Source organism: Anabas testudineus, chromosome 13 (genome assembly GCF_900324465.2).
Source record: "Anabas testudineus chromosome 13, fAnaTes1.2, whole genome shotgun sequence".
In the NCBI taxonomy this organism is placed as follows: Eukaryota; Metazoa; Chordata; class Actinopteri; order Anabantiformes; family Anabantidae; genus Anabas; species Anabas testudineus.
Window position 1 is genome coordinate 22,513,583 of NC_046622.1, and position 17,118 is coordinate 22,530,700.

The 17,118-nt window shown below is 43.8% G+C and overlaps 1 protein-coding gene across 1 annotated transcript in view; it reads right to left on the bottom strand.

Moving 5' to 3' along the window:
• The window catches only part of traf4a (tnf receptor-associated factor 4a), a 32,861-nt gene extending 15,983 nt beyond the window's left edge, over positions 1-16,878 (bottom strand). Inside the window, exon 1 of the mRNA XM_026372200.1 lies at positions 16,388-16,878. Within this exon, the coding sequence (XP_026227985.1) occupies positions 16,388-16,530 (143 nt within the window). The 5' untranslated portion in view covers positions 16,531-16,878. The remainder of the gene's footprint in view (positions 1-16,387) is intronic.
• Between the last annotated feature and the right edge of the window lie 240 nt (positions 16,879-17,118).

Consider the following 17,118-nt stretch of genomic DNA (forward strand, 5'->3'; position numbering starts at 1 on the left):
AAGCGTAAAGGAAACAGCCACCTGCCAGAGAATAAGCTCAGCTGCAGAAACAGTGCAGGGAGGAGGAGGACGGGGACGGAAAGGAAGGATGGATGAATAGATGAAGGGAGGGTCAGAGGGAGGAGGAGCAACCATCTGTGCAAGCCTACGAGATGCTATAATCCATCCTTAAGTGTGTGAGGAGGGGAGACAGTCCTTATAAGTATTTATAATCCCTTGCGCTGTCTCTTTCTATCAGCGTGATCTGGCTTTGACATAATGAGTCTTCAGTCATATCAGAGAGGTGAAATGCTAGTCCAGTTCTTCTTCATTTGTTTAGGTTTGCCATTTAAATTTAAAGCTACCATAAACCCAAGAGAGTTAGTTAATATGATAACTCATTTCCCAAACTATGATTGGCAACAACACCTGTTGAAAGCTTAAACTGACTAGTAAAATTAAATTAAAAGCCTTTTGGTCTCTGTGATTAAGTTTCAAACCCATATAGATTGTTTTCTACCGCCATTGGAACAAAATGCTTTAGGATCTTTTCTTTTCCAGGTCGATTTCATCCGCCAGATTATACGCTGTATGCAGGAGGCAGACCAAAATCAATCCACTTTCATTAACTGCTGCTGATCTGGGCACAGGGCGGGGATTGACAGAGAGAAGCCTGTCCCATCAATTGTACTAGTAGCTGAGCTCATGCATGCACGAGTACCGCCATCGCACCGCAGCACACAGCAAGAAAGAGACCACCATAGCGGAGGTGTGCACACACATGCACACACACAGTACATGAAAGGGAGAGGAGGCGCTTTATGTTTGATCTGGTTAAAGGCGGTTTCTGGAGGGGCGGGGTGGGTGGAGGACTGTGCCTGGAGATCAATGAAAGTCCTGAGCTGTAACATGTCACACAGGCGAGAAGGACCTACTGGTCTGTGGAAAAGTGCTAAAAGCTGCTGTCAAGATTGCAGTAGGTGTGAAACAACCCACTCCTCATTTTACTACCCACTGTCACACATTTACAAAGATTCAAATCCTGCGAAAGAACAAGAAACTGATCCACTTATCCAGAAACTTAGCCCCAAATGGAAGCAATTACATGCTATAAATGTGTCCAGACACGTGTGATTTTGAGCTGTTTTAATCACAGATGGCTGGTCTAATTTTAGCTCCGCTTCAGAGGGCAGATTTCTGTTCAAAAGAGTGATGTGCAGCGGCGGCGACGGCTTCGAGGAGCTGCCGCGCTGCCACACTAATCCTGCTGAATGCCTGCGCTGGACAGAGGGGCTCTGAGATTGCCAAAGCATTGCCTGGCCTATTAAAGGAAGTGATGGCTGCCAACTGTATGCATATGGTGCTGGAAAAAGCAGAACCAGACACAGTTGCCTCATTTTTTCTTCAAACAGCATTAATGAATTGGCTATTGGAGTCACAATTATGATGATGCACAGCGTGAAATCACTCCACTAACACAGCTTAAGAGTGGAAGCAGCATTGCACTCCGTGCTATTGTTCAAGTTATCTGTGAACAGAGAAAAAGGCAGTTATCAGAATGTGGATATAAGTAATAATAAGGTGCGTCCTTCCTGCTTTACATATGAACCAGCCTAAAAAACAACTTGCTGATTATCTAACTGGAAACAGCTAGCCTGTCAGTTGGTCTAAATAATAATAATAATAATATTATATAAGGGTTTTGGTTCAGGAGGAACCGGGAACCGGGCTACTGAGCCTGGGATTCACAGATACCACCTGAGCTACTAGTGCGTTTGGCAGGTATCAGTGTTATATGCATTTCTACATCCCTAACTAAGCTGACACACTGTCAATGGACAGAACATCTGCCAGATGGTTAATAGGGAGACTAAAGGGTTAATGCTCCATAAATCCAGAGATAAGATTATTCTGTATTGTAAAGCATTTCACTTTTAACACACTTCTCTGATTGGTTACTATCCTGCACAGTCAGTTCTTTATAGAAACAGGAGATTCACATGAGATTGAAATGCCAGGACATATTCCCTTCAAGCATGTGATGAAGTAATGAAACAGCTTGTGTTAAAAAAACAGGGTATGAGGTCATCCCATAGTGGGATAATTCACAAGTCGTTGCCTAAATTATTAAGGTGGATTTCAGTGTGAATTAAGTGTCAAGATGCCAAGAGAGCCCTAGCTCGTCTTAATGTCACATTATTCCTGTGTAACGATCTCCTTTTGCTCTCTATGGGGTTTGTTTTATGACGTTCAAAACTGCCAAGATCAGTTCCACCCAGTCCAGAAACCAAGAGGGACACTTTCGCTTTAAAGAGAATTTACTCAGCACTTGACCACCAGAGGCAGGACATCAATCAGAGGCCACTCCGAGGTAGGGTTTCACAATTTAGCACCTACACACCCATGAGCTCATGCCACTAGACGTTGGAAAGACTAGCTGCTGCTTGGCATGCTCCCATCATAAATCACATTTTATAGCAATTGGTAAGCAGAGTGCTTCATTTATGAAGTGTGTTCTCAGTGCCAGAGCACATCTCAGACAAAGAGGGCTGCTGTTTTTTTTAGTGCACGCAGATCTGCTGTGTGGCCCCGGGGACAGAGCCTCAGCTCTCATCACCCTTCAATTAAAGATTATTGTATGAGTGCAGAATGATGTTGACGCAGAAGAAGTGGAGCATACGTGGAGGGGAACCAACACAGAATCTAGAGCCAGACTCAAACTCACCAAACAGCACCAAGACTTCTTATTTCAAGTCCACGAAGCAGATTATTTCAACTCAATTTAGCATCACCTCCAGTGCAGCAGGTGGTCAGTGGAGATAATACCTCCAACTGGTATCATCGTATGGACAACAGAGCTTTTCATTAACCAGCACCTGTTCACCGTGTGGACCAGAAAAGGAAATGAAACACAACAAATCTGCAATCACACCTACCTTTTGCTTGTTGTTAATCTTTCACAAAGCCTTTCTTGATGCTAAAATGTGATTACATCATGCAGTTTCAAAATCGAATAAGTATACAAGTGTTTCATGTACTGTTTGACTTTCCTCCATTAAGCTGTTACATAGGTGACTGCTGCTCCAACTTTTGCAGCAAGTTCTGCATGGAGAGACCCACTGGCACATTCAACACCCCGTTTGGTACTTTGAACACAAACTCTATCAAAAACCTTGCGACACCACAAAGAACAACTCTGCTGTCAATAGCCAGCTGTCTTTTCTTTCCTGTCCTTCACAGATAAGTGACCCACACAAACACACGCATATCTGGAGCCGACCTGCTATGTGTGCGCAAGATAGCAGGTGTGAGTAAACCATTATCAGCTTGCCTGTGTGAGGGAGCTATTTTGGTCCAATCCAACAAGAACACCTTGTGGGGGAAAAAAATGTGCAATGCCCTCTGCGACACAGCCACTAATTAGGAAAAGGTTCTCTAGGAGTAAAACTGGAAAAGAGGCACAAATCTACAGATATTTGGTTTAAGATGCTGTGAAATTGATAAGAATTGAGGTTTTGCATCACATGGACATTTCCACAGAGCATCTGAGGTTACGCTGAACTCGAGACAGTGCAGAATGGTGAGAGGATAATGATTTGGATTTCCCCTTGTCAGAGTCTGTGATCTGCCTCGCTATGATTCACCGTTATCACAGCAGAGCGCTGGAAGCACAGCCATGAGTTTGATGTGTCACGAGTCACTTGTGTTCCTCTCGCGCAGAAAAACGGAAAACTTTGTCCTTTCAGCTTCAGCCTTACTTTGTTCACCAATGATTATTAGATTCCAAATTAGTGAATTATATATAAAAAAAAGAAAACAGTGCTACATAACGTGAACTTATGTTCAGTGCCTGATTTCTGAATAAGCTGATTGAGGTCTGTGAGGTGTGCACATCACTGGCAGTGACAATTTTAGGTCCTGTGCTTTTGTGTCCATGGCAACCAGGAGTGAAGGTGAGGCCTTTTTAGGTGTGTGTGTGTGTGTGTGTGTGTGTGTGTGTACGAGAGGGAGACGGCGGGAGCAGTTGGCAGATGGTGAACACAGACACATGCACTAATTCACAAAAAATAAACAGAGAGGGCTCGCTGCTGCTATTATCAGCTGCTACAATCACACCTCAGACATACTGTGTTCCTGTTTCTCCTTATCAGCGAGACATCTGTGCACAGACTCCAAAACAACACAGAAACCGCTCCTGGCCTGTGCGCCGCCACCTATCTCACACTGCGAGTCAGCTCCGAGCAGCTCCTCCTGCGGTTGTCCACTTCTCTGCTTCGTGGATGCTTTTCTTTGTTCGGCGAGGCGAGTCACTGACGTCAAATCACCTCCTTTGTTTCAAAACGCCTCGGCCGCATTGTTCATGTAGCATGAATTCCTCAACGTGCCCCTGTTGCTGGGAGCAACGATGAGATAAATGACAAGATTTTTCAATCGGCACATAAAAGCAGAGCGGAAGCAAAGACGAATTAGAAACAAATAGAGCTGTCACTCATTCCTCATATTAGAAATCATGGGAGTGAGGAGGAAATTCTTTTTCCAAATGTAATTTCTTGGTCTTTGTCAGCTAAATTATAGCTTCACTGCTTTTGCTGCAGTGCAACAACTGCTCAGTTGTCCTTTTTATTTACTGTCCACAAAAATGTGGATAAATAAACACAGAAGGGGTTGTGATTGGTCACCGTCTTTATAATATAGAGCAATTTTGATAATAGACGAATAGTTTTTTAAGAAAAAAGTGAGGTGTCCCATCTACCACCATGCTCCATGGTTGGTGAGCTGGGGAGGTCTGGAAAACAAGCGCTCCTTCATCCTGAGCGTTCTGACTGAATGATCCATCTGGACGTGCACCTGACAGAGCAGCATCCTGTCATGGGCTCAGTCGTTGGCCTGTGCAACACTGACATCCTCAGATGCAGCACAATGGAGTCAGTGTACTTGACAGATGCATTTAAAGGAGCACGGCAGTCAACAGACTGATGAGAGGAAATGGAGGAGCTTTGGCAGGAAGGAAGATGTCGCTGCTAAAAAACGGGGCAGAAAGGCCGAGGGGCAACTAGAGCCATGACCTTAACACTGATGAGGCCCTGTGGATAAATGACTATAATTCAGTGTGTTCGCTGCAAGTGAAGGGCTTAACTGCTCAGCCGACACCTGTTCAGCTCCACAGAGGAGCCTTTCACTGAAGACAGGTGCTTCAGCAGCCAGCGGCTCACGTCCCCTCGCTCTCTGCCTCGCTCCCAGCTGCTCTCCTTTCAGACCTCAGGCGCAGATTCTTCACATGCCTTCCTGTCAGCTCAGCAAACCACTGCAGCGGTCACTCAGCTGCCTGCTTCTAAACACAACTCCCCTACCGCCAACAAGGCCGGAGCATCACACAGGCATCTCACAGTGTGTCAACAGGAAGTGGAAATTATGCTGGATCAGTGTATTTGTGCACTCAAAAAATAAAAAGTTCTTCTCTCACTCTGTGCTAGAAGACAGAGAAGTTCCCTAAAAGTATGATGCAATCTAATGTCCTATATGAATAATAACATGACACAACCTCTACTGCAATCATCACTTTGACTCAAGTTTCAGAGAAATGGACTCAAGAGCGTCTTCATTTATCAGAACATGTCCTAGGTTGATTTCATAATTAGGAAAAACACAAGTAGGAAAGTTTCTGTAGATATGACTGTGGTTTTACAGTGTTTCCTACATTTTATTCAAATGATCAACTGTTATAAATCAACTAAATATATTCCCATATTTGAGAAGTCAGAAACAAACCATCCTTTTGTCAGTTTAGATTATAAAAATATATTTGCCTAAAAATGTATAACGACATTTTGTTAACGGACTGATCCACTCATCTGCCTTAAGGGTGGACTTGATGCCACCCTGAGTTCAGTTACATGCTAAACTATAATACAAACCAGAAAGCCCACAAGTGTGCAGCTGGAATAATTCCTGTGAGAGTCTGAACGTGTGTGTGTTGCTGAATGTATAAGCGCCCTGGGTCTGTCGGCTCTCTCACCGGTTCACTGACGTGTGCACAAGACAAACATGATTGGGGGATGGGGTGCAATTAGTACAATAGCAAGACAAAGAGCACAGATGCAGCCAGGCGGAGCACTGAAACGGTTTTGAGCCAAGTCTCATACCTTGAAAAGTCTACTGCTGAACCCTGAAATGGTGATTACCAGGCCAACAACAAGCCTTCATTACAAACTCCTGGAGGAGCTCACATGTTCTGTGGTGCAGCAGTGACGACACGTAGACAGCATGTTTGTGATATGGTAAATATACCTTTATCTAAGCTGTTTCACATAGCATGCATACCCAGGCATGTGTACGCACTAGCCACGCGTTTCAGATCTGGGCCAACTGGCTGCGGTCCAGCAGCAGGGCTGGGTTTGGCGGACTGGCCTCGGCATGCTCATTGTGTGAGGGGCAAGGTGCTTCACTGCATAGCAGGAATGTTTTCCGTCTTTGTTTGAGCCAAAATGCTGGAATATAGATTTTAAAGGAGCTCTTATAGAGCAAGTTGAGGCATGTCTCGAACCAGTCTTTATGTACTGCTCCTGCTGTTCTATTAAGCTGTCATTTAGTAGGTATTTCATTTAGGTAGCACGATGTTAACACACATACCCATTAGGGTACAGTATAGTAGTTTTCAATATTGATATATAAAATGGCCCAAGGTGACATATTTAAATGTCTTGTTTTGTCCATCCCACAGTCCAAACTCCAAATGAATTCATTTCAGAATGAAGACAGAAACATTCAAATCAACCCATCCTCCTGGTTGGAACTATTCATATACTGCTGATTCATTTTTATGGCTTTTAGTTCTACAGCCAATCCAAAAATATGACTGTAATGAACCTACTGATGAAACTACAACTAGCCCTTTAAGAAAAAATCCCATTCATTACAACGTAGATCTGGTTTTCACAGTTATGGCCAACATTTCTTTGTGTGGTGATACCACTGTACTCACCATTTGCTTAGGCCTGGGAATGCACAGCTGTTTGAAGGGGGCAAGAAACACGAGTGGTCAGACGATCATAGATATTAAACAAATCCCTTGGTTCCACAAGTGCCAAGTACCACACAGGGCTATGAAAATCAGAAAATAAAATAACTAACATCACTGTAAAGTCAAAGTGAGGGAATTTTTCAGAAGACAAAGATGGCAGACTGCCGATTGTGGAAGTGAGTATTTAATTGGCAGGAGGTTCTCTCACTTAAAGATGGATCTTGAGTTGGAGTTAGGCAACACGTTGCAGTGGTTTAGGGTTAGGAAATGCCACTGTTCAACATCATAAGCCCTGAATAACTAACTTTAGTGGTTTAGTGGACCACTTCCTAAAAGTTGGACACTTTGTTGACAACATGTGGTCTTTGTCTGCAAAGATGACTTAATGTTAGACAATGTAACATTTGCATTAGGTAAAAATATGTTTGTTCAATACAATAAAAGCAACTTGTTAGGGTAGTCTTGACTTTATATAGGTGTTGCTAGAGATGTTAAATAATGACATTAATCGATCCTTATAGAGAAAATGCTGTATATGATGGCAGTACTGTGGGGTTTTGGTATCTACCCTGTCAAGTGGGATTTGAACCCCCACCTCCAGGGCAGGTGACCCTGACTGCTCAGACAGAGTGACTGCAAAAACTTGTCTTTATATAATCTGAAAAATCTCATTTATAACCCTCACACTGAAGACCTGAAGCCAACTTAGCAACTAAGTCCATACTTACAAAATGCCACAATCCGTCTTTATCTGGACAAAAAATAAACCCAGAAGATACAAAGTTTCACTCACAAGCTGATGATACTCAACAATGAGCCACCACCTGCCATGATGAAGGAGCGCTCCGTGTAACATGAAGTCAAGTGGTAATTGCAGTAATTTGAGGTTGTTCTCTGCCAGTGATTCAGGTGTGTTGAAGTTGAGTCACGGCTGTGAGACCACAAATGGCCTTTGTCTAAACATTCAAATTGTTCTCAGCCACAGAGCAGCGAAAGTACACTGCAAGGTCACTGATTTGGACAAACAGTGGTGGTTCACTTAGATGCCACCTACACCTTTATAAGTACGCAGAAAATGAGCATCCGGAACATTTCGGAAGTGTTTTTGTCTGAAGTGGCTGCGGCCTGAATTCCCAAGGCCGTTTTACTGAATCAGATAGAATCAGTCATTTTCAGGAGTTTTTGAAAGTTAGTTAATATGTGTCACTAATACCTCACACCTGAAAATATATCCAACTGAGAGCTGCCCCAACAGAACAGGAGGCTGAATATTCTATTTCTAAATCATATCTGAAAACTTGTAATCGTGTAACATTGAAGATTTTTTTAAAGACATAATTATAGTTACAGTTGCAAAATGTGTTAATCAACTAATCGGTTCAGTCAGTCAAACAGTTACTAACACATACTGAGAGTAACTGCACATAACTTACATTTCACCACAGGAGTAAATTAACCCAAGAATTTAAAGCTGCCCTTCATCCTCTGAGAGCTTTGCCGCGCTCTCGTCTCTTCGCGTTCACACACAAACAGCTGTCACAATACAAGTCTCACGATAACATCTTCTCAGTGTTGGGGGACCTCTGCAGCTGTGTGAAATGGTCAGAGCACTTTCTCTCAGCGATGTCATCATCACAGCTGCATCTCTAAAGCCTCTCAGCTTCCTCCCGGGAGACTTGCTGCGATTATCTTATGCCGAAACAGGCCGGTCTATCTGTTTGCCTCTGGGGTGACGGAGTTCTGTGAAAGACTCAAATAGTTAAATTCACAAATGGCCAGAACGAGAGATGTTCGGTAAAGCAAGTTCTCTGATAGGAGAGTCAGTATGATGCTGCTGCTAGTATTTCATAATAATTTCTTGAAGAGTTTCCTAGAAAGATCCTTGTAGATACAGTATGTAAAATATAGTCAAAGTTATGAAACTGTTACTTAGTTCAAGAGTTTATTGACTTTTCAGATGAAACTTCATGAAAGACATTGATCTTCAAGTCTGCCGAAACAAGTTGTTGTACCTGCTATACCTGAATACAAGTCTCAAGGTTTTACCGTAGCTCTGCTTTTAGAAATAGCTGGAGGTGTAGCAGCTGAGCACTCTCTACTTTACCTTTAACTAGTACCAAATGATGTGATTCTACACAGGAAACTTTTTTTTTTGTAAGCTGGAATTCCTGAGTCTGCAAAATGAGGCGTTACAATATTCTTTGCTTTAAATCAGAGTGGGAAAAGAGGGTTCTTTGTTTGTTTACACGAGAATCAGTGCATGTAAACAAAAAAAGTCACACGGGCTCATATGGAATTTGTCATGCTAGCCTTTCCAAACATGGAAACATGGGTAATTATGGCTATCAAATGTCACCATCCATTTCCTTACACCCATAAAGCATTGGGATTTGGGTCATTTACTGTTGTTTGCTTGGGTTAAAATCAGCAATTTTCCTTTTCAGCTAAGTTTTTAGACATTTACCAATCAGGTGAAAAAGAAGTTTTTTAATTTTGATAGTTAAATTAAAAGTCCCACACAGTTTTACAGCTGTTTTTGTAACAAGTTGTCTAAAGAAGAAATGATTTATGCTCTCTGTGATAGTGACCTCAGCTTCTTTTGGTGGTGTCCAAACTGAACCAAACTCAGTCAAATGAGTCAAAGTCCAAATCACTGCAGACGGTCTTGAATGAAGGTGCCTTTGCTGCAGGGACATTTATTTCTAACTCTATTTGTAATTCACAGAATAATCAGTTCGAAGCAGCAGGAAGTAAACATCCTTGTTAAACTTTAAAGATCAGTGACTTCTCATGTAATCATTAGTTTCAAAGTCCAGGAGCGTTATGATGTGTAAAGTTCAGGAACATTCGGTAACTGACTTTCCTGCTAGTCACTCCTGCTAAAAAAAGAGGAAAGAGTGGGTGGAACAAGTTCACAGTAGCTGGTGTTTGTCTCTTGACTTTACAGGTGCTGAACATCATGGAATTGGCGGAGTATAGAGTGCTGACTGTTCTTTTCTCACACAAATGCTGCTGTGTCTCTGAGTGAGTGGCTCCTTTTATGCAGTGTGATGTGTTCAAATTTACTGGGTTGTTTTCAGCTCTGTCACCCCAAGTACATCAGCTGACAGCAGCCTCAGTGCACATCTCTAAGAGGCCTTCACAGACCCTAAAGTGCAGAGCGGAGGCCTGAGGGCTTTCACTCAGCTTAACACAGCATCTCTCTATGTGCAGCTCACTGACCACCGTTGTCATCAGAGAAGGATGGGACACTAAAGTCCCCCCGAACTCTCCGGATCTGGACCCAGGATGCCTGCGCAGTCGTTCGGACACCTGCGGGGGACTGTGAATGTCTCTGCGATGGGACTAAGGGACGGGGATGATAATGAACACACAGTCATTCATCAGCCATCCATGACATTAGTCCCATTCAGATACAGATACCCACTGAGACACAAAGCCCCAGCTGCCTCGAGTGCCAGACTGACACACAACATTGGGTACCAATGCAACACAGCTCCATTTAGCTCTATAAGAAACGCCCCCGTCACAGCAGCCAATATGCTCTCTATACATCGCTCTGCACGGCTGCATGCATAATGAACAGAAGTGGATTCATCATGTATTTAAAGGAAAGTATGCTAATTTAGATGCTCTAAAAGAGATAAATACAGTACGTCTTTGAGCACATCTGTTAGTCCATTGTGTGCTTTTCCTTATAAATTACCCTTTTTTGTAGGTTTGGTTATCTTTAATGGGATACAAATCATTTACTAATCCATCACTGATCAGTTGTGAGCTACAATATGCAACTTAAGCTGGCGCTATAAGCCTTAAAATTAATCCACTCCGCTCAGTCCAGCCCTCCCTCTCTCTGCTATGCTCTTCTACCATCTGCTACACTCCTCTATTCTCTGCACAGCCATTAAGATATAAGAAATGATAAAACTATAATCAACGACTATGCTGCTAAATATACTAAAGAAACAGAAAACGTTGAAATGTTCTGATTGGTTAACCAGGTGACACCTTACCACAATAAGATATAAAACATATTTCGACCAAAAATGTATTTCAAAGAGGCCACAAACCGTGTTGCCAGGTTTGCGATAATTCCTCTAGCACAGGTGTTCCCAACCCTGGTCCTTAAGGCTTGTTTTCCAGCTATCCCTGCCCTACTGTATGCTGATTAGCTGGATCAGGTGCGTCCAGCCAATCAAAACATGGAAGATACCAACTCAGAACACCTGAACACACCTGATTCAGGTAATTGACAGTGGGTGGGCAGGGCAAGAATAGTTAAAAAGCAAACAGTGGGCCGTGAGGTCCAGGGTTAGGAACACTGGCTACTGGTTGACAGGTGTCTTTCTGGCTTTTTAAAGGAATGGTGTACCATTTTGGGAAATATGTCATGATTTTCTTCTTTAGCATAAGACTAGAAAAGGCTTAAAGGTAACAAAACAATGTTAACTTTTATTCTAAGCTAGCTGGCTCAAATATATGTGCCATTTGGAATCGTAAAAGTGGTACTGATTTCTTATCTAGGAAACAATTAATGAAGTGAATTAGCATATTTCCAAAAAATGTCAAACTTTTTGCTTAATTTAATTCGAATTGGTCACTTAAACATTGAAGGATCTTTCACTAAAGTCAGTAGATGTAGTCAAAGAAGTCTGACAGTTGCTGGTGGAAGAGGAGTAAAAGCGGAGGAGGTGTTCAAAGATAATGCTTCTAATGCTGGTGATTGTGCATCTGGGCATTCAGACAATAAAAGCGTGGGAGAGCGCAGAAGAAGAAGAAGAAGTGAGTATCACCTGCATCAATGAGGTGAAAGAAAAAACGGCATTTACTGTACACACAGACTTTGTGTCTGGGTTCAAATGAATAATGGCTCATTCCCAAAAAAAATAAAAAAAAATAAAAAAACCCTCCCCTGGCTTGTGGACAGTGAATAATTGAGCTGTGAAAAGTTCTCATATTAGCCTACTTTTGGGCTCAGTGTGACTCTAGGTGAGGCAGCAGCAGCACTACCCTTACTATATGACTACACGGAGGTCTGTATAGGAAGAAACTCTGGAGCTGAACAAACCAATTACACCCCTGTCAAGGCCGTGGTACACTACTGCATCATCCCCACAGAGACACCACTGTCATATTGCATGGCATTACTGTGGCTCAGTAGAGCCAGGACTGATGAGCCATGGGGCCTGGCATGTGGGGCATTTCCATAAGCCCTACTTAGCCCTCACACAGTGAAGGAAATTGCGTTACATACCATTAAGTGTTCATTCCCCTTTATTACAGAGGCAGTGTTGCTAAAACAAAGACCTGGCCTGGTCAGCACACACTCAACAGTTGATGCATGTGACTCATATTTGATTGCAGAGGGTGGTGAAGATGCAGGGCTGGGTCGCTTTCGCCCCACGACTCTCCTTGGGAGCCGGGGGGCAGCCTCGAGGGCTGCTGGTGCTGCCGCTGCAGAGTCTTTGCACATTCCTCTCAGGGCGGGAGCACAGCCCATTAGCATCACATGCTAACATGCCTGTGGACACGGAGGCATGCGTCAGCTATTTTGAACGTTCAGCGAGCGCTGAAGTGGGAACAATTGTGTTTCTTCAAGAGCCTTCAGATATTTCACCTAATTCTGCCGCTTGAAGTGAGAATGTGGGATTAACCCTTTTCAAAATAACAGAAAGTGCAAACTCCCCCTATGCAGCATTTATTAGCAACCAATAAGCACATAATAAATGGTTTATAACACACTGTAATCATTCATATGTGGACAATTAGGCAGGTGCATTTAAACATAATGAATGACAATAGAGTGAAACACAGCTGTAATAATATAAAGTAATGAAAATAGAAGTTGTATTTTCTTATTAGATTGTCTGGACATAAATAAACTGTTATATCTGCTTAGAGCTACATGATAGTGTGTAATAAACCGCATATCTTATGATAGATGATGATAAATTGGGGATCTTATAAAGTCAACTTTTAATTCCTATTTCCTAAGAAAGGATGATTAACACTGAAGTAATGTCACGCACTAACATTCCTGTGTGGCTTGTTTCAACACAGTAGCAGCTCTGCAGACAGTGACAGAGCAGGCAATGTGAAAGCGGGCAAACTTGGCTGGCAAGCCCGGGCTGGATGTTAACCAGCCCACACTAATTACAAAAAAAAAAAGAAATGATCGACCTAGTTGCGCAATAGGTGCAGCATTAGCTAACTGCTGCCTGACAGCCTCAATAAACATGAACCCTCCTCACAAAAGATACACCCAAGAGAGACAAAAGTGGCCCCCAAACCGGCACGCTCGGTTAATTAAAGAGGTGACGATGCGGACGTCGACTCTTTGCAGTCAGTGCGGCTGGAGGAGCTGAGGGATCCCTGTCGGCTGTTGATGCCAATGTTTATTTAAGCATCAACGTGCAGGAAAAGTGGCCCAGGAAACAATGGGATCTTCTACACAGACATGGAACAGTGACCTGATTAGCTGAAACAAGTCTGCCATTGAAACAGTTGTTTAAACATTTCAACGCAACACCACTGAGAGTCAAAGATAGTGGTAGACCACTTTTTAATGAGGAAGCCTTTGGAGGGCTTTATGAAATGTAACTAACCGCTTTATTAGTGCTAATAAATCATGTGCTACTCCCGAACACATCTTAAGAAGAGCTGCTTTTGTGTTCAAAGCTTGCGCAAATTGTGTTTAGCATGTATTTATCCTGTACATTAGTTAATAGTGCAGTTATAAATCTCTCTCTGTGCTCGTGTCTGCAGTTCTAAATGTTAATTAGACATTAATAAAGTGTTTTGATCGTCAAGTCAGAGTGACTCTGGTTCAGCTGGTAGAGCAGCCGTCTGCAGGGTCACAGCCAGCTCCTCCTTATTCCTCCTGTCAACATGTGGAGGTGTCCTCGGAAAAGACGCTCAAACCCTGACACGACAGTAGCACCACGATTACAAACCTAAAGCACTAGTGAATGATTTATTAATAAATAATAAAGCCACAAATCCCTTTAATTGAGCCTCTTACTCATGAGAAAGGTGGTGGACAGTCTCAATTTTAACATGCATGTTAGACAGGGAGGAGGCGTCGCATCTGCAGTGACATCCCAACCAAACAGAGTTACTCAAATAAAACTTTCAGAAGTTGGGAAACTGACATCGAATTCAGTCTGTGGGAGGATGAGCATGGGGGCGGGCAGGACGAGGCAGACAAAAGTGTTGGGCTTCACTCATTGATCAGCGGCGAATGCTGTTCCTCCCTCGCTCTCTTTGTTCGTCTGAATTTCATCGTTTCAGCCAGATGCAATTTGCTGCTGTTTAGTAAGCCAGCGGAGGCTTCCTGATGACTCAACGTACAAACCAGGAACTCACGACAAAAGTGGTTAATGTATTCACAGCAGTAACCCACATCTCCACCGCTCTCCCGTCTGTTTTTCTGACACGAGAAATCTGTGAAAAAAGCAAGCTGGTATAAGATGCTTCACGATTACATTAGATCCTCGCCTTTCCTGACAGCAAAGCTTGTTTTCCAAGCAGCTGTATACTGTTATTTGTGTGCACATTTCCCTCAGGGTGCCTTCAGGACTCATCAAATAAACCCTAAGAAACTGTAAGATCGTCTTCAGCACTAGATGCAGTTAAATAGCAGTAAGTGAAATCAAACTCAAACCAACAGTAGACCAATCACAGTGAGCTCTCACTGCCCTGTTTTAAACTGTACAACTAAAATTGACTATTACCATGTTATATTTAATTTTACTCAAGAGCCATGAGGCTTTGAGGGTAAGAAGTGTGATCTAAGACACAAGCTGTCTAAAACAAAAGTTTCTGTTTTGTCTCTCTCTTTGTATCTTTCCATGTGATTGCTGAAACTCAGATGTGAATCAAACAGCTGAGCCACAGGTGTAGGCGGCTGTGTCCGTTGGTTAAGCAGTAGATTATGAACCACAGGGTCAATGGTTCGACTCTTGGCATCTTAAATGTAGCTGCCTGTGCACGAGGAAATCAAAAATCATATCAACAGTGGTGGGATTTACAACACGTGGGCTCGTGCTCTGCCACATCACCTGGATTTGACTCAGTGAGTATAGAAAAACAGCAGCTTGGTTTGTGTGTGAAAAAACACATTTCAGATGTCAGACGACAGAGAAAATGTTCCTCACATACAAAGTAATGTCTACAATATGTGTGTGTTTCTTTTAAATCTTAGTGCGTAGTTTTTAAACGCTCCAAAATCTCAACACACCACATTCACTGTAATGTAAGACAAGAAAACACAGTGGCTTGAAAAGCAACTGAAATGAATTATTGTGATTAATGTTCTGTCATTAACTGGTCATTTAATCAATTCATTATTGAAGCTTGATGTAAAAGACACTGCGTGCAACTCATAAGTCAAGTCCAGAGTGGAGCAGGAGATTGTCAACCAGCAGCTGACACAAACAAACCTTCAGATGTTCACTGTCAACAACAAAAGTCCCATATCACACACAAACAGCGCTGCAGAAACAAACATTTCCAGTTGTCCATCTGCACGGCTCCTAACAAAGACTTAGTCTGATGGTTTATGCAGGAAGCTCGTGAAAATTCTGCACATTCCATCCCTCCATTACGTTTGCAATTTACAGAGTGCACGCTCAAACAAAGACCATGTTACAGTCTGCTGTTTCCTTCAGACATCAGTGTTGAGCTGGGGGGGGGTCTATCAAGACTGCTGACCTCACAGTGAAAGGTCCTGGGCCCCCCCCCCCCCCCTCTTGTGCCCTGACTGACACTAATGAAGGAATCTGTCTAATTATAGACTCAAGGACTCCCTAATACACACACAGCATCATTAACCCCCAGCTCACAACCCATGCACACTCACTACCCCAGGGGCAAAAACGCAGACGGGATGAGGAGGCAGGGGCCCTCTGCAGGACACAAACAAACATCATCCACTAGTTAAACATGACTGAGCAGAAAAACACTGTCTGCATAAGAACTGTGATCACCTACACTGCTCCATGTCTTTGTTTGCTGTGTGACCACAGGGTGACCCCCCCAGGTTTGACAGGACAATGAAAACAGCAGCTACCTGTCCGTAAGGACACCTGCTCCAACAAAGGGCCCCTCACTGGGTGTTTGTATGCACATGCAGTCAAGGCAGAGCCTCATCGTGTGTTAGTACACTGATCAGCTGAGGCAGAAAAAGACGGAAAATGCACGAGGAAAGGTGTGTGTGTGTGTGTGTGTGTGTGTGTAGGGGGGGGGGGGGACACACCTACACGTCCTCTGTTTACTGTTGCTCGACCGAAACTAGACACGGCTGTAGTCTCCGGTATCGCCTGCAGAGAGGTGGATCTGTTTGTACACACACACACACACACACACACACACACACACACACCGTACCTTAGGAATTCTTGCAGACAGGTGTCACAGAACCGGTGTCCACAGGTGGACACTTGGACCGGCTCCCGCATCGCCTTGCTGCAGAGCGGACACTGGAACCGTCTCTTTGGCTTTTCCAGAAACTTGTAATCAAACCCAGGCATCGCTGTCAGTGTTGGTCGGGCCTCCTCCGGCTGCGGGGTTCAAGGTAGAAATGTCCCTCTGCGAGTCTCTGCTATTCAACTGCACTGGCGTTTACGCCGATGAGGGGTTCATATCACGTCCCTTCCGCCACCGAGCGATCGGGCTTTCAGGAGGCGAGTCCTCCCCGGCTTCTGTCCCCCCCCCCCCCCTGCAGTCCGAGCCGCACAGTGTGCAAAAGGCTCCAGATAAGATCACAGGTTCGTCCCGAGCGAGCGTGTCTCTGCAGAGCTCGGGGTTGGTTGTGTCCAGCGGCGCTGCTGTGTGTCCTCTCCGGTCTCCCTGTGTGGATGCAGCACCGACACTGAGCACAATGCATAACCCCTCCGTCTGTTTAGGTGCAGCCGAGTCCCGCCCCCTCCTCCTCCTCCTCCTCCTCCACGCAGGAGGAGTCAAGAAGCTGAAGCTGCTCTGTTCACACCATTTTATCCTCTGATCTCGCCTTATGGATCTTTAATTGGGCTTTTGTCTGTCCGGGGTGGCTCCCACTCACCCCAGCTGTTTGTTTTCCATGCATAGGTTTAACATCAATGATTTATAATGACACTTCA